We start from the raw sequence: 21,524 nt of genomic DNA, 5'->3' as shown, positions 1-21,524 counted from the left end.
TCTCCACTCCGAAGTTACTATTCCCCCCGTCTATATTGTACTCTTTGGAAAGAAGTCACTATGCGTGGCTCACACTATGGGTGTAGTATCTACATAAGTTACCTGGAATTTTTCTGTGTGGGAGATTTGTTTAGTCTCCCCACTTATTTATTTATGCAATCATTTATCTACATCAGCATAGACTCATACATACTTATTTTATACTTTGGGTTAGAATCTGATATTACATTATTTATTTTATTATTCCAGCTTTTATTTTATTTTGCTCTCCTTTTTATTTATTGTTCCAGATTTGGCCATTGGGTTCTGATATTACATTATTTATTTTATTACTCCAGCTTTTGTTTTATTTTGTTGTTCTTTTTATTTTATCTTTCTGGATTTGGCCATTGGGAACTCTTTTCAGTTGGATCCTGTGTTCCTCTGGCATAACCCATCACTTTGGGTTTTCCTGAGCAATTCCTTACTTTACGGTGCTAAAAGATGCTCCGGGATAATCATATAGTTCTTGGCCCAGCCCTAGAATCAGCCATTTCTCCATGGAGCTCTGGTTCCTTTTTCTTGCAGTGTGGTATTAGAAACTGTTATCTGAGTATCCTCATTGCTACAAGGGTGTCATCGTTCCTGGGCTCAGGTAACACAGCAAGGTCTTCAGTTTCCTTTTTTTTTTTTGAGACAGAGTTTCACTCTTGTCACCCAGGCTGGAGTGCAGTGGGGTGATCTCGGCTCACTGCAACCTCCATCTCCTGGGTTCAAGCGATTCTCCTGCCTCAGTCTCCCAAGTAGCCGGCATTACAAGTGCCTGCCACCACACCTGGCTAATTTTTTGTATTTTTAGTAGAGACGGGGTTTCATCATGTTGACCAGGCTGGTCTCAAACTCCTGACCTCAGGTAATCCCACCCACCTGGGCCTTCCAAAGTGCTGAAATTACAGGCGTGAGCCACTGCACCCAGACAGTCTTCAGTGTTTTTTAAAAAATTACAAAATATGGCTATTCTATCTGCTTGCAGGTGTGTTACGAGGCAAGGGGCAGGTGTCAAATAAATGATACCAATTATAGTCCAGACCCCTCTTTTCACCAGTGTGGAAACTAAAGCTCAGACAGGATCTGCAGAAAACTTCTGTAAAGAGTCACAGGGCATGGATGAAGGTAGGTGCTGGTATCGCAGGGGCCTTCCAACTTCAGCAGCGACGACCGCAATTTGTCCATTTGTCATATGCGCTATAACTCCAGTGTCAGCTTTAGGGTGATGTTAGTCTTATAAAATGTGTGGGAGAGCATTCCATCTTTTTCTTTGCTCTGTAGTTTATGCTGGATGAGATTTATCCTTTCCTTGAAGTTTTGTTGGAACTCTTGTTTAAAACCAGTGGGACCTGGTGCCTTTTTTGGTGGGGGCACCAAAAACGCACTTCCTCTTTAATGATTTAACAAATTTTCATGATCTTTGGTTTGTTGTATTTATTTTTATTTCCACTTGGGCTAATTTCAGTAATTTGTGTCTTCCTGAAAAGTGTCAATCTCACCTAGATTTTCAAATTCATTGGTAAAACAGTGTACCTGGCATTCCTGTAATTAAAGGAAACAACCTCCCCTGGATTTTAGTAATGTCCACCCTTTCATTCTGGATGTTGTTTATTGATCTCTCTCTCTCTTTTCCCCTTTGATTAAGCTTGCTAAAGCCTTATCTATTTTAACGGTCTTTCCAATTATTCTTATGAATTTTCCTGTTTTTCTAACAAATGTCATTTAGGACTGTAAATGCCAATCTGGACTGCCCTTCTGCATCCCACAGGTATGATACTTAGTATTCTTTTTTTTTTTTTGAGATGGAGTCTTGCTCTGACACCAAGGCTGGAGTGCAGTTGTGCAATCTCAGCTCACTGCAACCTCCGCCTCCTGGGTTCAAGTGATTGTTCTGCCTCAGCCTCCTGAGTAGCTGGGACTACAGCGTGCACCACTATGCCTGGCTAATTTTTGTATTTTTAGTAGAGATGAGGTTTCACCACCTTGGCCAGTCTGGTCTCGAACTCCTGACCTCAAGTGATCTGCCCTCCTCAGCTTCCCAAAATGCTGGGATTACAGGCATGAGCCACCATCCCCAGCCGATACTTAGTATTACTGTTGTTGCACGTTGCTGTTCAGTAAACTCAGTGACAAATACTTATCAAAACCTGTTCTGATTAAGCTGGTGACAGCTGGGGTTTCTCAAACTCTCCTGCTGTGGTTTGATTCCATTACTTTTTGTCTTTGGCTGCTTGGAGACAGGAATGCAGAAATTGTTGACAAATTTGCGTTAGAAAAATGATGCTCATCAGGGCCCCGATGAAATCCCTGGCTGCTCCTTCTCCTCTGAGGCAGGTATATTTTTTAAGTGAGATTGCTTAATGCTGCCTCCAGACTAGCCAGAGAGGAGTCTACTCCCTGGGAGGGAAACCTGGGCCACATCTCTTGTGCTAAGTGTTTAACTTATCTTAAGAGCGCTAAAGAGGCTGTGGCCTGAATTGTATTAATGACCATCGGGCAGGATGCTTTGGAGAGAGTTCAGTGTTAACACAGTGACATATTATTTTCCTGATAGCTCCTAAAGCTATCAGGATAAATCACACGTTTAGCAACCAGGCTCATGTGTCAGGCAAGCAGCCATGGCTGCCCTGATTTCAGCAACTTCTGAGTCTCTCCGGCATGGTCTTTCCTAAAGCCCTGGCTGCATCTTGAAATGCTCCCCTTCCAGCCTGCCCGAATGCCTGGCCATTCCTGCGTCAGGCTAGGGATACCTTTTGCCAAAGATCTTTAGGGTTACCTTGTTTCTCCTGAAAGGCTCTTTCCTTATTTTTTTATTTTTTGAGATGGAGTCTTGCTCTGTTGCCCAGGCTGGAGTGCAGTGGTGCTATCTTGGCTCACTGCAACCTCTGTCTCCCAGGCTCAGGCAATTCTCCTGCCTTAGCCTCCCGAGTAGCTGGGACTATAGGCATGCACCACCATGCCCGGCTAATATATATATATATATGTGTATGTGTATGTGTGTGTGTGTGTGTGTGTGTGTGTGTGTGTATATGTATATATATGTGTGTGTGTGTGTATGTATATATATATATATATATATTTAAGTAGAGACGGGATTTCGCCACATTGGCTGGGCTGGTCTTGAACTCCTGACCTCAAGTGACCTGCCCACCTTGGTCTCCCAAAGTGCTGGGATTACAGGCATGAGCCACCATGGCTGGCCCCCTGAAAGACTCTTTTCTTCCATCCATTCAGTTGATGCATGTTCTCCACTTCCTAGTTCATCTCAAACTCTATTCTCCATGAAAGATAGACATTAGCAGAGAAGTCATTTGGCCTGGGATCAAATCTCCACATTCTTCTTACTAGCTGTGTGACCCTGGGAAAGGGATCTTTCTGGGCCTCAGTTTCCTCATCTGTAAAATGGAGATTGAAAAAACCATCTCCTTTGCAGGGCTGCTGTGAGGATGCGGTGAGATGGTTCATGCACAATGCCTGGTGCAAAAGAAGAGCTTGATATGCGTCAGCTGTCGCACAAGTGAACCGCTCTGTGCCTCAGTTTCCCCATCTCTAACATGGGGATACATAACAGTACCTGCCCTCTGTGGTTGTTGTAAGGGTTAATGAATGGGTACAGACAAGCCCTTCAGTCACTGCCAGGCACACAGTCGCATGCAGGACACACTAGCTCCCATCGGGATTGTGCTTGTTACTCCCACATGTGCACTCAGCATGTGGGAGTAACATGTCTTTTCTAGAAGGTGCATTCAGATCCCTTGCACATTGCTTTGATCACCTCCAGGCGATTCATCCCCTCAGCGGGGAGTGAAGGATGCTGTCGTGTTCATGTGGTTGCTTGTTGCTATTTGTGTGAGTTTTACTTTGCATAAGGTGCTATGCAAACTCATAGCAGAGGAATCTAATAATTCGATTTTTCATCTTACAAAGACATGAAAAATCTTGGCCAGGTGCGGCGGCTCACGCCTGTAATCCCAGCACTTTGGGAGGCTGAAGTGGGTGGATCACTTGAGGTCGGGAGTTTGAGACCAGCCTGACCAACATGGTGAAACCCTGTCTCTACTAAAAATACAAAAATTAGCCAGGTGTGGTGGCTTTAGGAGTTATCAGCTGGTGGTCCCAGCTACTCGGGAGGCTGAGGCATGAGAATTGCTTGAACCAGGTAGGTGAAGGTTGCAGTGAGCTGAGATCGCAGCACTGCACTCCAGCCTGAGAGACAGAGCGAGGCTCCATCTCAAAACACACACACACACACACACAAAATAAACAAAAACAAAATCAGAAAAACCCAAAGAGATGAAAAATATTTGTCTTCTCCATGAAAATTGGGGCTTCCTCCTCCTCCTGGTGTCAGATCTTGGCTTTCCGCCACCACACTTCTCAGTGACTCCAGCCTCCCTTGCACTTTCTTTTCTTCCTTTGAGTCCACTGTCTGCGGCACTGCACGAGCTCCTAGATTCTTACTGGGAATCCTTTTTCTCAAACCAGACGGACATCACTGTCCCTGGCAGAGGCAACACAGCACCATGGGTAAGGGCAGGGTCTCTGGAGCCAGGCCACCTGGGTCTGAATATTGCCACTGCCAACTATGTGACTTGGGCTGTTCACTTAGCCACTCTCTGCCTCAGTTTTCCCATTTGTAAAATGGGTGTTATGAACTGAACGTTTGTGTCTCCTCCCAGAATTCATATGTTGAAAATCTAACCTCCCTATGTGGCTGTATTTAGAGGTAGGGCCTCTAAGGAAGTAATTAAGGTTAAGTGAGGTCACAGGGTGGGGCCCTAACCCAATGGGATTGGTGTCCTTGTTAAAGGAGACACCAGACAGCTGTTTTCTCTCTCTGGCTGTCTCTCCATGTACATGCATTGAGGAAAGGCCGGGTGAAGACGCAGCAAAAATGCAGCCATCTGCAAGCCAAGAAGAGGGTCCTCACCAGAAACCAACTTTGCCAGCACCTGGATCATGGACTTCCAGCCTGCAGAACTGGGAGAAAGGAAATTTCTGTCGTGTAAGCCACCCGCTCCGTGGTATTTTATTAGGACAGACTGAGCAGACTAGTATAATGGGGATAATAATAGGATTAAATAAAGTGAAACATACAAGCCAGCTAGAACAGTGCCTGGTATGTAGTGAGTGCTCAGTAAATGTCAGTTATTATTGAGATCTGGTTCAGACGAAGAAGTGGAAAGTCAGCCAAGTTAAATACCTCCTTCAAGGTCTTAGAGCTCAGAAGAATCAAGGTCAGAATTGGAACTTAGGTCCTCTGATCCCAAATAGCATCCCACTCCTTCCATGGTGCCAGGCCTCTTAGTGGATGGCACTCACCCGGATACAGCCATGCTCCTTCATGTCGCACCTTCACGGATTTAGCCATAGAGGAGTCCCCACTTTCACTAACTTCTCAGTCTTTTTTTTTTTCTGAGATACTCTTGCTCTGTCACCCAGGCTGGAGTGCAATGGTGTGATCACAGCTAGCTCACCGCAGCTTCAACCTCCCAGGCTCAATCGATCCTCTACCTCAGCCTCCCAAGTAGCTGGGACTATAGGCACTCATCATCATGCCCGGCTAATTTTTTTTATTTATTTTTATTTTTTGAAGATATGGGGTTTTGTCATGTTGCCCAGGCTGGTCTCAAACTCCTGTGCTCAAGTGATCCTCCCGCCTCAGCCTCCAAAAGTGCTAGGATTACAGGCATGAGCCACTGCGCTTGGCCTCCTCATTTATCTTTACACTGATGCTCTTTCACAAACCTACGCTTCATCCTGGGCATCATTACCTATGACATCACTGGTTTGATGTACTGGTCATTTCCCCCCTAAAACACGAGTAAGAAAAAACCATACATTTAACAAAGTGGTTTTTTGTTTTGTTTTGTTTTGTATTTTAATTAAGAGCAAACCACATGAAACCTGGATCATGCTGTGCACAAGGCATCCATAAATACTGCTCAGCTGACTGACATCTCTCAGGGACTCAGTGTGGTGGGCATTTGGATGGGAGAATTCCACTTTGTACAAGACTGTCCAACATATTGGGTTGAGTGGTATTGCTGGCCCTGCCTCTAAAAGCAAACAGTGCTTTCCCTTCATGTGACAACCAACTACCCCAACCCCCCGTTTCTTTCTTTCTTTCTTTTTTTGAGACAGAGTCTCAACTGTGTCACCCAGGCTGGAGTGAAGTGGTGCGATTTTGGCTCAATGCAATCTCTGCCTCCCACCCACCCCCAGTTTCTTTTTTTCTTTTCTTTTCTTTTTTTTTTTTTTTTTGAGACTGGGTGTTGCTCCATCACCCAGGCTGAAGTGCAGTGGCGCGATCTCGGCTCACTGCAACCACTGCCTCCTGGGTTCGAGTGATTCTCGTGCCTCAGCCTCCTGAGTAGCTGGGATTACAGGCACCCGCTGCCACACCCATCTAATTTTTGTATTATTAGTAGAGACGGGGTTTCACCATGTTGGCCAGGCTGGTCTCGAAGCCCTGACCTCAAGTGATCTGCCACCTCAGCCTCCCAAAGTGCTGGGATTACTGGCGTGAGCCACCATGCCTGGCCCCACCCCTAGTTTCTAATGCGCCCCCCTATCCATCCAAGGGATGGGGCTGCCCTCAGGTGGGAATGCTGGTCTAGTTAAACACACTGACACTAATGTGAATGAGAACATTCAGAATGCCCATTCTTTGAGAAAAAAAAAAAAATGGTACACTCCCCTGTCCTCCCAACACACAAATGACAGTGCTAAGGAGCAGGGCTGGTAATTCACAATACAGGTGGTAGGAGGTATGTGTACAGTGTGGAGGAATAATCCAGGGCAAACATGCCAGACTAGAGGACCTAGCAAATGAGGAGAATGGGTCAGAGTCCAGGCACCCGGCTGAGGTTGCAGAACCAGAGACCAGGATTTGAGGAGAAGAAAATGCAGTAAATGGAAATTGAGGTCTGTGAAATAGGAGGTGAGAATTAAGTGCTGGCAGGAATCTGAGCTCTTCGTCGAGAAGAGGTCCCTGGATTGCTAACCTCTAGAGTTCTGCAGATAAGATAAATACATCCTGTTTTGTATGGACGATGTTAACCTACTTAATTTCTAATAAAGTCAAAGGCACATAAACAAAGTCAGTTTCCTGAAAGTTAGAAATTCCAGAAGGCAGTTGTTACCATGGATGGGGTCGTAGGGCAAGATCATCAACCATCAAGAAACAACGATTTACTGATCACCTACTATGTGCCAGTTATAGCAGTGAACACAGTGGACATGTTCTCTGCCCTCCTGGAATACACAGCTGGTGGGGAACACAGAATTCACATCAATTATTTTAAATAATTATGAAATGGTTACAAAGAGTACAAAATGTACCGCATAAGTATGAGGCGTCCTGGGAGCATATGATGGCAGAATCTAACCTTTTGAGGGGAATCGGGTAAGACTTCCCTAAGGACATGGAACTGGTTCAGAGATTTAAGAGGTGCATAGGAACTGGCGAGGCCTTGGACCTTGAGAACAAGAGGAGGGGAGAATGGTGGGGAAGCGTGTTCCATACAGAGGGCATGGCGTGGGCAGAATCTTAAGGTAGTGGGGAGCATGGATGTTCAAGGAATTAAAAAAAGACCATTGGATCTGGAGTGGAGCAAATGATGAAAAGAGTAGGAGAAAAAGAGTCTGGAGAGGCAGGTGGGGTCAGTCCATAATAGCTCACTGAAGAGCTTTTTTTTTTTTTGAGATGGAGTCTCGCTCTGTTGCCCAGGCTGGAGTGCAGAGGTGTGATCTTGCCTCACTGCAACCTCTGCCTCCTGGTTTCAAGCGATTCTCCTGCCTCAGCCTACCGAGTAGCTGGGATTACAGGTGCCCACCACGATGACCTGCTAGTTTTTGTATTTTTAGTAGAGACAGGTTTTTGCCATGTTGGCCAGGCTGGTCATGAACTCCTGACCTCAAGTGATACACCTGCTTCGACCTTCCAAAGTGCTGGGATTACAGGCGCGAACCACTGTGCCCAGCCTACTGAAGAGTTTTAAGCAGAAGGTGACATGTTCAGCTTTCCTTTTCACCTCTCTGGCTACTGTGATGAAAACCGAGGAAAGGTGTCAGGCTGAGACTGCCAGCTGACCCTCAATACCCAATTCACTTCCCCCTTTATTAGTAGCAGTTTTTATTGGCACGTGACTGTCCAGAATAAAGACTACATTTCCCAGGCTCCCTTGCCTTGGAAGGTGTGGCCAAGTGACTAAGTTAAGGCCAATGGGGTGTGAGCAGAAGAGAGAACTGCAGCCGCTGGGTGGTGCCCTTCTCTGTCTCTGCCTCCTTTTCCCTGCTGCCTGGAATGTGCCTGGAATAGGTGGCTCATGCCTGTAATCCCAGCAGTTTGAGAGCCCAAGGCGGGAGGATTCCTTGAGACTACGAGTTTGAGACCAGCCTGGGTAGCATAGGAGACTCCATCTCTACAGAAAATAAAAATATTAGCGGAGCATGGTGACGCCTGCCTATAGTCCCAGCTACTCAGGAGGCTGAGGTGGGAGGATGGCTTGAGCCCAGGAGGTCGAGGCTGCAGTGAGCCATGATCATGCCACTGCACTCCAGCTTGGGTGACAGAGTAAGACCCTGTCTTTCGGGGGGTGGGGGAAAAGGAAGCCGCTGTGCCTGGGCTTCTGGCATGGAAGAGCTGCCTTTCTGGCCCTAGACTGTTCACATTTCAGATTTCCTCATGAGAGAGAAACAGATCTGTGTTGTACTTAAGCCTCTTTATTTTGATGAGCTTGTTTCCTAATTCATAGACAGCAGGGAGACAGTGAGAAGGCCGTGACGACGTCCAAGAGAAAGATGATGGTGACTTAGACCACAGAGGTAATGGCATGGGGAGTGAAGAGAAGCGGACAGGGGCCAGGACCAGAGAATGCAGCAGAAACTCAGGTGAGGCAGGATGACGCCAGGTGCCTCCAACCTCAGCCACTGCTGTGCGACCATTGACTCCCTGGCCAGATGCATTAATTCCACCCTCCTGGGGCCAAACTCTTTGCCTCCCTCTTACTACTGCCCTCACCATGCCAGCCCCTGGACATCTTCTTCAGGGACAGTACCTCACTCAGGCACACCTCCTGGCTTCCAGAGGACACCCTGACATTGACAGATTGCCTGCTAAGGCAAGGGAGAGCAAGGAAGGCCCCCTCCTCAGTCCTGCTGCATCTTGCCTGCAAATCTTGTGTGTGTGTATGTGTGTATGTATGTATTTATTTACTTATTTTGAGATGAAGTCTCGCTCTGTTGCCCAGTCTGGACTGCAGTGGTGTGATCTTGGCTCACTGCAACCTCCGCCTCCTGGTTTCTGCTGCCTCAGCCTCCCAAGTAACTGAGATTACAGGTGCACGCCACCCTGCTCGGCTAATTTTTTTATTTTTTTTTGTATTTTTAGTAGAGATGGGGTTTTACCATGTTGGCGAGGCTGGTCTTGAACTCCTGACCGCAAATGATCCACTGTCTCAGCCTCCCAAAGTGCTGGGATTACAGGCATGAGCCATCGTGCCTGGCCCAAACTTGTGTTCTTTTAATGTATACCAAGAAGAATGTGATGCCCAGCAGGCAGGGGGTACCTAAGACAGTTCTTGTCAACACACCTGCCATTTTAACCAAGAGGATGGGGGCCGTTACAATCTTTAGGGCCACCAAACGCCATGGATGTGGATAGCAAATCACCAGAGAGTTTCGGTGGTGTGATGAGCTGATAATGAAAATCTGCAACTGGAGAGTCAGCCTATCTTCTCTGTCTACTTTAGATCCCTTTTCTTCTGGCTTTATATCTATTTATGATGCCTTTGTTTATAGGTACCTTTGCTTGTTAACTTCTTTTTCATGCCCGAACTAAATGTCCCCTTGCTGAAATTTGGAATCATCTTTAATCACACTGCCTATAAAATTTCAGCCATTCAACATGAATCTAGGTTTTAAATGTATTTTAAATTAAAGTTGTGACATCTCAAAACATAAATAATACTTGTTTTTTTTTTTGTTTTTTGGAGATGGAGTCTCCCTCTATCGCCCAGGCTGGAGTGCAGTAGCACAGTCTCGGCTGCCAGGCCTCCCCATTCTCTTCTTCTCCTGGCTGCATCCGAGCCCAGAAGTCAAAACCTAAGGGGTCCCTGCTTGGCTGGGACAGAGGCCGCAGACCTAGGTCCAGCTCTGACTCGACAGTGGCACATCCCTGTGAAGTAGGGCTTGGGGGCTTCCCATGAACAGCTTTCAGAGTGAGTGCAGTAGAGTGGGGCTGGAGGACAGTTTTGACAGATCTTGAGCAGGTGCTTGAATTTTAACCGAACATCCACCCTTACCCATGACCCAGGTGACATTTCAGAGGAGGGTTCACCTGCCCTGCAAAGTAAGAGCTGCAAAATCAGCAGCTCTTGCACAAAGGCAAGGTGGCAGGGAGCAGGGGAGGGAGCTGTCGATATTTATGCCCAAGCTGCAGCAGTTGGCTGGGACCCAGGCCTGGTCTGCTCATGACTGTCATCATCTTTGTCATATTTCTGTTGCCTATACTTTTATAAAATGATTGTAAAATCAGGGGTCGGCAAGCTAGTTATAGTTTTCTAATTCACAGTAAAATAAATATGTAGCAATTAAACAATTTGCCCTGGTACCACAGAACCCCCACTTGCCTATCCCCAGGGACACATGTAGCCCCTGTAGCCCCCTGGTGGAAAGGCCCCCACATTGGGCAGGTATGCCAGGCTCTGTGCTGACTGCTTTCACATAGCTCCATCCTTACAGCCCTAGATGGTGGGGGCTTTTCTTCCACCCATTTAACAGATGAGCAAACTGAGGCTCAGAGGGATGGAGAGACTTGCCCAGGTTAGGAGATGGTAGATCCAGGACTCAACAGCAGATGGAACTGATTAGAAGGCTTTTGTCCTCAACTTGGGACATGCGTGCAGAATATTCTAAGATACAGCTGCATGTGGCACCTTCTGTGTCCCGGACCATTTTTTTTTTATTCTTTTTTTTTTTTTTTTTGAGACAGAGTCTCGCTCTGTCGCCCAGGCTGGAGTACAGTGGGGCGATCTCTGCTCACTGCAGCTTCCGCCTCCTGGGTTCCAGCGATTCTCCTGCCCCAGCCTCCTGGGTAGCTGGGATTACAGGCGCCTGCTACCACACCTGGCTAATTTTTGTATTTTTAGTAAAGACGGGGTTTCACCATGTTGGCCAGGCTGGTCTTGAACTCCTGACCTCAAGTGATCCACCTGCCTCGGCCTCCCGAAGTGTTAGGACTACAGGCGTGAGCCACCGCACCAGGCCAATCCTGGACCATTCTTTAAACCCCACAGATTCTTTCCCCTGGGAGTCTGGAAGTTGCTGATCTAATGCGGATACCTGCTTCAATCCTTGTCCTCTGGAGCCTGTTCTCCACCAGGCAGCCAGAGGCAGCTTCTGAACCAAAGTCACATCATGTTGTTCTAAACCCTCCAGTGGCTTTTGTCACCCTTGGCTGTTACCCAAAGCCTTACAATGGCCCAAAGGCGTCACCCTCATTGCCCACCGCAATTCTTCCTGTTCCCTCTGCTTCTGTCTTGCTGGTTTCCTCCCAGTTTCTGGAGCCCATCAACTCTAATCATGCCTTGGCCTTTGCACAGTGCTTCTATCTGGAACACTCTTCACCCAGATATCGGCATGGCCTCCTCCTCCACCTCCTTCAGGTCTTTGCTCAAAAGTCAGAAGAGCCTGGGTGCGGTGGCTCACACCTGTAATCCCAGTACTTTGGTACTTTGGGGGTTGAGGAGGGTGGATCACTTGAGGTCAGGAGTTCCAGACCACCGTGCCCAACAAGGTGAAGCCCTGTCTCTACTAAAAATACAAAAATTAGCTGGACATGGTGGCGTGTGCCTGTAATCTCAACTACTTGGGAGGCTGAGGCAGGAGAATCGCTTGAACCCAGTAGGCAGAGGTTGCAGTGCGACAAGATCGTACCTCCAGCCTGGACAACAGAGTGAGACTGTCTCAAAAAAAAAAAAAAAAAAGTCAGAGGAGCCTCTCCTGGATATAACAAGTAAAAACCACAAAACAAAAGCCCTGGTGAGAGCCTCCTCCCTGACTCTCTTGGTCTCTCTTCAGAGCACTTTGCTCTGACATTATACTTTGCATTCCATTGTTTATGGTCAGCCTCCTGAACTGGAAGGTCAATGCCTTGTGGGCATGAGTCTTGCTGTGTTTGGTTTGCTGCTGAATCCACAGCATTCCATTAGGGCCTGGCAAATGGTAAGCCCTTCATAAAGCGCTGCTGGACGCAGGAAGGAACTCCCTTACAGGTGGTACTACTACAGGCTCGGAGAACAAAGGCTTCTGGCTTTGCCGGGCCTTGAGCACGCCTCTCCCTGGTCCACACAGCTTCCCTGGGCAGCTGCAGAAGGCTGTGCTTTAGATTTTGACAGGGACTGCCTTGCACCAACAAACAATATGTTTTCACTTGTGTGAATTTTAACTTCATCATCGTATAACGTGGTTTCAATTCTGCTGAGGTGCCCTGGGGGCTTCTGGCACTGGGACATTTTCGAAATAAATTTAGAAAATAAAAACAAACTGGCTTCCCTAAGTAGCTCCAGCTGGTAATTAAGATCCTCCTTCCAGAGGTGCAACTTCGACTTCGGGGGCCAGAGAGAAACAGCAGAGTGGGGCAAGACTCTGAAGACATCAGCTTGAAATACACAGAAATCCCACAAAATACCTGGCTTTGAGTCACAGGTTCAACCAAGATCCACAAGGCGCCTATTCCATGCCTGGTGTTGTTACTGCAGTGGAGGTTCAAACTCATCTATCTGCTGGCCGATCTGGCATCTTCACCAGGGTGTCTCAGACATCTCAAACCCCACGTACCCCAGACAGGGGGATGGGATCCTCCACTGCATACCAAACACCTCTTCTGTTTTGCCCATCTCAGTGAAGGACAACACATCCTGGTCAGATCAAGCCCAGGAGTCCTTGCCACCTCTCTCTCCCCCAACCTCTCTCTCCCCCAACCTCCACATCTAGTCTATCAGCAAGTCCTCTTGGCTTCACCTCACCCTCAAGTCCACGTCTTCCTACCACCTGGATCCAGTCCATTTTCTTCTCTTGCTTGGACTATTGCAGTAGCCTCTTGGCTGGTCTCTCTGCCTCCACATTTCTTTTTTATTTCTTTTTTTTTTTAAGATGGAGTTTCACTCTGTCACCCAGGCTGGAATACAGTGGCTTGATCTCGGCTCACTGCAACCTCTGCCTCCTGGGTTCAAGTGATTCTCCTGCCTCAGCTTCCTGAGTAGCTGGGATTACAGGCACCCGCCACCACACCTGGCTAATATTTTTGTATTTTTAGTAGAGACAGGGTTTCATCATGTTGGCCAGGCTGGTCTTGAACTCCTGATCTCAAGTGATCCACCCGCCTTGGCCTCCCAAAGTGCTGGGATTACAGGTGTGAGCCACCGCGCCCAGACCACATTTCTCCTCTGACTGCCCATTCTCCACACAGCAGCCAGAGAGGTCTTCTTAATACACAACCCAGACCATGTAGCTTTTCCTTCTTAATACCAGCTTGCCCCAGGGATGTCCAAGGCACTTAGAATGAGCTTCGATTGCTGTAATATCTCCTGCCCCAGGCTCATCTATCCTGGCCGCCTCCATACTTTTACTCCTGCACTTCGGCCCCCATGCCTTCTCTCTGATCCCAGGGGCCTTCATGCTTGTTCTCACTCAGGACCTTTGCACTTGCTGTCCCCGCCCCACTGCCCCCGATCTCCATCTGAATGGGTGCTTGTCATCCTTTGGTTCAAGTGTTACTGCCTTAAGAGGCCTTCCCTGGACCGGCCCCCTCAAGAATGCTGCCCCCCAACCCTCCTCCATCCCCATCACTTGTTCTCACATCTGATTATTTTATTTTCTTCATATCCTTTTTATTATCATAAATGGTCTTGTTTATGGATTTGTTTGGTTGTTTACTGCCTGGGCCCTAGAGATTCAGGGTCAATCACACAGAGTGGTCCCTGTTCTCACAGAAGTGGGGGCAATAAGCAAGAATGAAAACAACCCTGAACTTTTCAACTACAAGGGCCAATAATTTCCACTTTTGGTTAAAACGAGTTGGGTTCTGATCTTTGCAATCGGCTGAGTCTTTACTGCATTAAGCTCCATAAATACTCACTGAATTCAACGGCCATAGTTTTTGTTTGTTTGTTTGTTTTCTCTCTTGTGTCCTTTGAGCCATAGACGTCATCGTGAAGCGAGCCTGAACTTTGCTTTTGAATAAAGACAGTCCCAAGCCTTGAAGCCAATGGTATTTATTCTCCATTGCTCCAAAGCTCTCTTTCTTCCTCAAGTTTCTACCTAGTTCTGCTCTTTGAAACAGATGTTGGGCAAAGAATACCAATTCCATTTTATAGATGTGAAGACTGAGGCCCAAGAGGCTTACATAGATTAGACAAAACACAAGACTGATTATTTCAGCAAGGATTCCTCTCTCTGGAACTCCAGCCTGCAGACTAGAAAGAAAAATCTGTATGCTTTCCTAATGATAAATATTAGTAGTGCCTTGGGCTAGCCAGGATGGATTTGAAATCCATAACCTTTATATTTCTACTTCAGTTTAGTCCCCAGGGATATTCCAGATTCCGGGAAAAAATATTCCTACTAAGAGAAATAGAATTGTTCTTTTGTATACAGTTTTATTTTAGGTTGCCTTTATTTTTCTTTTCTTTTCTTTTTTTTTTTTTTTTTGATGGTGTCTTGCTCTGTTGCCAGGCTGGAGTGCAGTGGCGCGATCTCCGCTCACCGCAAGGTCTGCCTTCCGGGTTCACGCTACTCTCCTGCCTCAGCCTCCTGCGTAGCTGGGACTAAAGGTGCCCGCCACCATGCCTGGCTAATTTTTGTATTTTTAGTAGAGACGGGGTTTCGCCATGTTAGCCAGGATGGTCTCGATCTCCTGACCTTGTGATCCACCCGCCTCGGCCTCCCAAAGTGCTGGGATTACAGGCGTGAGCCACCGCGCCCCGGCCGGTTGCCTTTATTTTTCAATCTGTTGAACCAATAAGGTGAACATAATTTACAAAGCCAGAAGATTTCCATACTGATCCTTTTATCAGCCAAAACCCCTTCTTCACGTTGGAGAAAGTTGCTTGCTCTTTCATTAGAGGGAAGCAACTCATTGTATTTCCCTCTTTACTTTGGCTACCAGGAAGTGATACACTCTGAACTTGATTGCAATAGTTAGCCTGAGCCTGGATTTTTTTTGTGCAACGTCTTACCCTTATTCATGACATAGCTTTGCTTCCGCTTGCCTTTGTGTTACTAGTTCTATTTTAAATATGTTTCCCATTCGAAATCCTTTCTGACATAGGCTGGGTATAAACAAATGAATTCAATTTATTTTTGAAGCTGCTCTCCCGCTTTTTTCCCTATCTCCCTTGGATCTTGCTTACGGGCTCAGGAGCAGATACTTTAAATAAGCATATTCCCTCTGCTCACTCTCACTCTTTCTCTTTATAAAACATGCTTTCAGGGGAATGTAAATTGTTTTTAAAAGCTTCCATCCTGGGCCACTGCTAATTATTACTGACCCAGGAGGATCTGTACTAATTTGCCTTAATAAACTTATTAAATAGCAAATTTCAGGAGGAAGAAACTACATAGCCATTATTGGATTAGTAAAACTGCCAGTGGACACTACCACTGGAACAGAGAAGAGCCCGTTAACTGCACAGGAAAGCTAGGGAGATAATTGAGCTAAGTGTGTTTCCAATAAACCATCACCGGCCACAGTTTTGGGCCTTTTTGGGGGTTGTTAGCAAAAGTTTCAAGCTTCTAAAAGAAAAAGGAAAAAAAAAAAAAAAAGAAAAAGAAAGGAAAGGCAGCATCCTTCTTCCCATAAACTAGATGCAGGTGATTAAACATGGCAAATATTAAATGAAATCAGCAACCACAAACCTCCAGGTCATTGAAGAACAGATGTGTATCTGCAAGGTTGAAGATCATCTCTTCCATCATAAGGCCAATGCGCACGGACGTCGTGGTGTCCTGCGAGGCAGAGAAGGGGAAAATCACATGCGAGCGGAGCCTGAGGAATCTTAGCTACCCTTTTGGTCCCATTCCACTGCTGAAAAGCAGTTTTGGTTTTTCCTCATCTGCTCGGCTCACGCGTGGCCTAAAATGAGTCTCTGTGTGAGGCCGGTGTGATAATCATGTTGTACAGCTTCCGGGATCTCACTTCTAGTTTTCACCATTTCTTTTTACCCTATCCAGTATTTAAATCTCCTGGAAAATGACCCTGGGATTGCAACAGTGTTCAGCGTTGCAAGGACACTTATCACAGATATGATATGGCTGTAATAAAACAGGGCCTCCTGGCAAATGCATGTTTTCAGGGGTTGCCTCCAACACATTTTTGTTTTCAGGGAGGTCTGGAAGATTTCAGTATAAACTACTGGGAGAGTTGGGATGTTGAGTCTCTCTTTCCAACAATCTCTCTATGCACACTGCCTTACTCCCTCCTCTTGATATTTAAAAAAATCCCTGTTATCCAACAATAGAGGGTTAATGATAAAAACACACAAACACAAAGGCACTATGGTACATTCATAGGAGGGAAAACTAGGCAGCCATTATACAAACGAAGTCATTCTGGAGTTACTGATATGAAACTGTCATCAAGAGATACAGTACTAAGTAACAAAAGCAAGCTGCAACACAGCATAACGTATGAATTTGCACACTTGTGCAATGAAAGTGCCTCCTTTCTGTATACATAGTGTGGTAGACTGTACTGCTGTTCACCCATATTTGGGGTCCCTCCCTGAGGTGCTTCTCCCTGCAAAAGGAGGACATGTAGCAGGGGTTGGCAAGCTGCAGCCCCCACGCCATACCTGGCCTGCTGCTTGTTTTTGTATGACTAATGAGTTAAGAATGGTTTTTACATTTTTTAGAAAATCAGTGTATTGTCTACACTGTACTACAAAGTCAGAGGTGAGTAGACTGTGTGTCCCACAAAGCCTAAAATATTTACCATCCAGCCGCTGACACATACCCTCCCTGTTCAATTCAGGTTATGATTGATTAATATTGGGAGGACATGAAGAGAACGTTTGCATATGTGTGATGGGGTCAAGGGTGAGAAAAGAGAGCTCAATTCTTCTATTTTGGGAAGCAAGAGATCATACCTACAACTGAAAAAACATACTTCTTGTATGTGCTACAAGAAGGAGCACATACGCATGTTACTTAGAAATTGGACCATGCAACTTGCTTTGGCCAGTGATATGTGGGCAAAAGTTATGTTTCACTTTTTATCAGAAGTTTTTAGGAGCCAGTGCACACTTCCCCATGCACTCTCTTTTCTCACTTCACAAGGCTGCAAGTATTCTGGATATTTATTCTGTTAGCCTGGAAGGCAGCTATGTTCACCAATGCCCACACATATTCTGTTGGCTTGGGTTCCAGAATAAAGATGATGTGGATCAGAGATCCAGCTGACCACAATGGACATGTATCATAAATGAGAAGTAGATGAGATTTTGGGGATGTTTGTTACTGCAGCATGCCCTTACCTATCCTAACCGATACACATGGAAAATATGCAGCACAATGGTTTCCACCCCTGGATACATATTGTGATGATCTGAGAAGCCTTTAAAAATCCTGATGCCCAGGCTGCTCTCCAGACCAATAAAATCAGAATTGCTGACAGCAGGGTCCAGGCACCAAGAAGTTTAAAGCTCCCCAGGTGATTTCAATATGCAGTCAAGGTTAAGAACCACTAGTCTAGATTTCAATATGCAGTCAAGGTTAAGAACCACTAGTCTAGAAGGATATAAAACACACTGTTAATAATATTCCTGGCTAATATCTATGAAGTGCTTTCTCTGTGCCACTTTATAAGTATTAACTCATTTAATCCCCACCAAACTCTGTAAGGTGAACACTATTATTTTTCCATTGCTATGGTTTGGATGTGGTTTGTTCCTGCCACAACTCGTGTTGAAATTTGATCTCCAATGCGGCAGTGTTGGGAGGTAAGGCCTAGTAGGAGGTGTTTGGGTCATGAATAGATTAATGCCTTCCCATGAGAGTCAGTGAATTCTCAGTCTCTCAGGAATAGATTAGTTTCCAAGAGTGTGAGTTGTTAAAAGAGTTGACTTTCTCTCTCCCCATGTGATCTTTGCACACGTTGACTCCCCTTCCACTTTCCACCATGAATGGAAGCAGCTTGAGGCCCTCACCAGGTACAGCTACCCAATCTTGAACTTGCCGACCCCCAGAATCATAAGTCAAATAAACCCCTTTTCTTTATAAATTATCCAGCCTCAGGTACTCTATTATAGCAACACTAAATGGACTAAAACACCCATTTTTAGATGAGAAAATGGAGGCATACAAAGGTTAGGCAACTTGTTCAAGGCCATACAAGCTAACAAATGCTGAGATTAGAACATAGGTAATCTGGTTCTGGAACAACACTGCTTCTGAGGACTCAAATGGGCTGAGTTGGGAGAGGAGTGACAGGGGCCTTGTCCCCTTGCTCCATACAGTCCTTTTCCTGTTTAAATTTTTCACTGGAGGCTATATTATTTCTATTATAAAAATAAATAATTAAGGACATAAACCCTTCTTGACCCTTAAAAAAAAAGAAAGAAAAAAATGCAGCTGGTGATCTCAGCTTCACACACACAACTGTGAAGAATCAGGCCCAGGAACACAGCCATTAGGCAAAACACTTCATCAAGGCCCCGAGAGCCAAAGCTTAGCACTCTTGGTCCTGGCTGGAAGTCGATGGGGCAGGGTACTCAGTGAAAAATGAAGAGCAAATGAGGAAAACAAACTTCTCAGGGCCTAGGAGGGAATCGTGTGTGACCTGGGAAAAGGTTTTGCATTACTCATATCCAAAGCATTTCACCTCTGCACAATCACACACTCCTCTCTGACGGAGCAATTCGTGCACCTAATCACTGATTACCAACCCTCCATGTACTGGACAAGAAGCAAGAAGGAGCTGCCACCCAGACTTGTTTGCTGAAAGGATTTATTCTGAAAGATGTCACCTCCCAGGCCAGCACACAGAGAAGGAAAAGTAATTATTGCATACCAAATGACTTCTCTGTGAAAAGTATTTATATAGTTGTAAGAAGGCAAATACCGCATATTGATAAAGCTCAAGTTATGATTGACTGATACTGGGAAGACATGAAGAGAAAGTTTGCATGTGTGTGTTGGGGTCAAGGGTGAGAAAAGAGAGCTCAATTAGTATATTTTGGGAAGCCAGAGATCATGCCTACAATGGGGGGAAATAAAGAATCAAGAAGTAGCACCTAAGGATGTTACTTAGAAATTTGGGAGTGAGGCTGGGTGCAGTGGCTCACACCTGTAATCCAGTGCTTTGGGAGGCCGAGGCGGGTAGATCATTTGAGGTCAGGAGTTCGAGACCAGCCTGGCCAACATGGAGAAACCCCGTCTCCACTAAAAGTACAAAAATTAGCCGGGTGTGGTGGCGCATGCCTGTAATCCCAGCTATTCGGGAGGCTGAGGCAGGAGAATTGCTTGAACCCAGGAGGAGGAGGTTGTGGTGAGCCGAGATTGTGCCACTGCACTCCAGCCTGGGCAACAAGAGCGAAACTCCATACCAAAAAAATAAAATAAAATAAAAATAATTTGGAGGTTACATTTTTAAAAGCAGCAGCAAGAGTTGTTGCCCCTGGGCAGGAAAAAAGGGTGGTGGGCAGTCACTGAGGACTGCTGTTTTCCATATATATTCCTTTGTAGAACTATGAATATTAAACTATAGGCATATATTTCTTGGATTAACAATTTAAAAACAACAGGCAACATACTCAGTAATTCCACTTTTCATTATCTATCCTACAGAAAATCTCATACACATGAGCAAGGGGACATATCGAAGATGTTCATTACAGAATTGTCAGTAAATAGCAAAAGATTGGGAATAATTTAGCTATCACTTCAAAGGAGACTTGAAAAATGAAATATGGTCTATTCATACAATGGGAAATGAAATTTCAACGGAAGGAAATGCACCAGATCTCCATGTATTAACAGGGACACATCAAAAAATACACTGGAGTGAAAAAAGTTTTCTGATTGCATTATGTACTATGTACTGTATGTTATTACCATTTATTAGAGACACATAAAATGTTACTATATTTTCCATGTGCACTTACATATTTATACATATCTGAAAGGCTGTACACAAAAAGAAAGGCAGTTACTTCTAGAAGGCAGAGAGGAAGGAACAGGAATTAAAAGTGATGGTCAAAGTGAACTTCAGTATTATCTAGAATATTCTAGATTTTTTTTTTTTTTGAGACAGGGTCTCACTTTGTCACCCAGAGTAGAGTGGCACAATCTTGGCTCACTGCAGCCTCGACCTCCCAGGTTCAAGTGATCCTCCTGCCTCAGCCCCCAAGTAATTGGGACTACAGGTGTGCACCACCACGCCTGGCTAATTTTTTTTTTTTTTTTTTTTTGTAGAGACAGGGGTTTCACCATGTTGCCCAGGCTGGTCTCAAACTCCTGAGCTCAAGCGATCCATCCACCTCGGCCTCCCAAAGTGCTAGGATTACAGGCGTGAGCCACCATGCCCAGCCTTCTAGAATTTTTTAAAAGAGAAGGGATTCAAATACTTATCATGTAATTAAACATTTTTCTAAAAATTGAAGACACCCAAATGTTTATATGATGAGCCTTTAGAATACCCACCTACTCTTGGAGCATTCTTATCATTTCAGATTTTCCTAAGATTGTTTTAAGCTATGTAGGTGGTACCTCTTTTCAAAAAACACGATAAAAACTAGTTGCACAGAGGCAGAAAAGTCTGGAATAGCCTCAGAAAAGCAAGGCTAACTCAGGAGTTAAGTAACACAGTGTTGCCCTGGGTCAGAACACTTTTTTTTAAAAAATTTTTATTTTATTATTATTATACTTTTAAGTTTTAGGGTACATGTGCACAATGTGCAGGTTAGTTACATATGTATACATGTGCCATGCTGGTGTGCTGCACCCATTAACTCGTCATTTAGCATTAGGTGTATCTCCTAAAGCTATCCCTCCCTCCTCCCCCAACCCCACAACAGTCCCCAGAGTGTGATGTTCCCCTTCCTGTGTCCATGTGTTCTCATTGTTCAATTCCCACCTATGAGTAAGAATACGCGGTGTTTAGTTTTTTGTTCTTGCGATAGTTTACTGAGAATGATGATTTCCAATTTCATCCATGTCCCTACAAAGGACATGAACTCATCATTTTTTATGGCTGCATAGTTTATCCAAGTAGGAAATGTTTTTCCAGGGTTGCAGAGAGCAAGAAACTAAAAGAAAAAAAAATTTGGTGGGGACTCAGTATTCATTTATGTGAAATACATCTGGAGTGAGGACAAGACAAAAGCCATCAGTTTCATCCTGGGCTGCCTGCTGAATGCAGCCCTACTATACACCATAAATATTCCATCCTGGTGTCTTGACTTTAGTCACAGAGGACAGCTTGGAGGCAACCCTCT

At 45.4% G+C, this 21,524-nt stretch overlaps 1 protein-coding gene across 2 annotated transcripts in view; it reads right to left on the bottom strand.

The window, feature by feature from the left end:
- The window catches only part of EYA2 (EYA transcriptional coactivator and phosphatase 2), a 293,763-nt gene that overhangs the window by 28,944 nt on the left and 243,295 nt on the right, over window positions 1-21,524 (bottom strand). The window contains exon 10 of one of the 2 annotated variants that reach the window (XM_003826012.3): window positions 15,949-16,038. The exons of the other annotated variant lie outside the window; for it this stretch is intronic. Within the exon in view, the coding sequence (XP_003826060.1) occupies window positions 15,949-16,038 (90 nt within the window). The remainder of the gene's footprint in view (window positions 1-15,948; window positions 16,039-21,524) is intronic. 2 annotated transcript variants of the gene reach the window in all.

Source organism: Pan paniscus, chromosome 21 (assembly GCF_029289425.2).
Source record: "Pan paniscus chromosome 21, NHGRI_mPanPan1-v2.0_pri, whole genome shotgun sequence".
NCBI classification, from domain to species: Eukaryota; Metazoa; Chordata; class Mammalia; order Primates; family Hominidae; genus Pan; species Pan paniscus.
The sequence above is the reverse complement of the archived record's forward strand: the minus strand, read 5'-3'. Positions and strand labels throughout refer to the sequence as shown.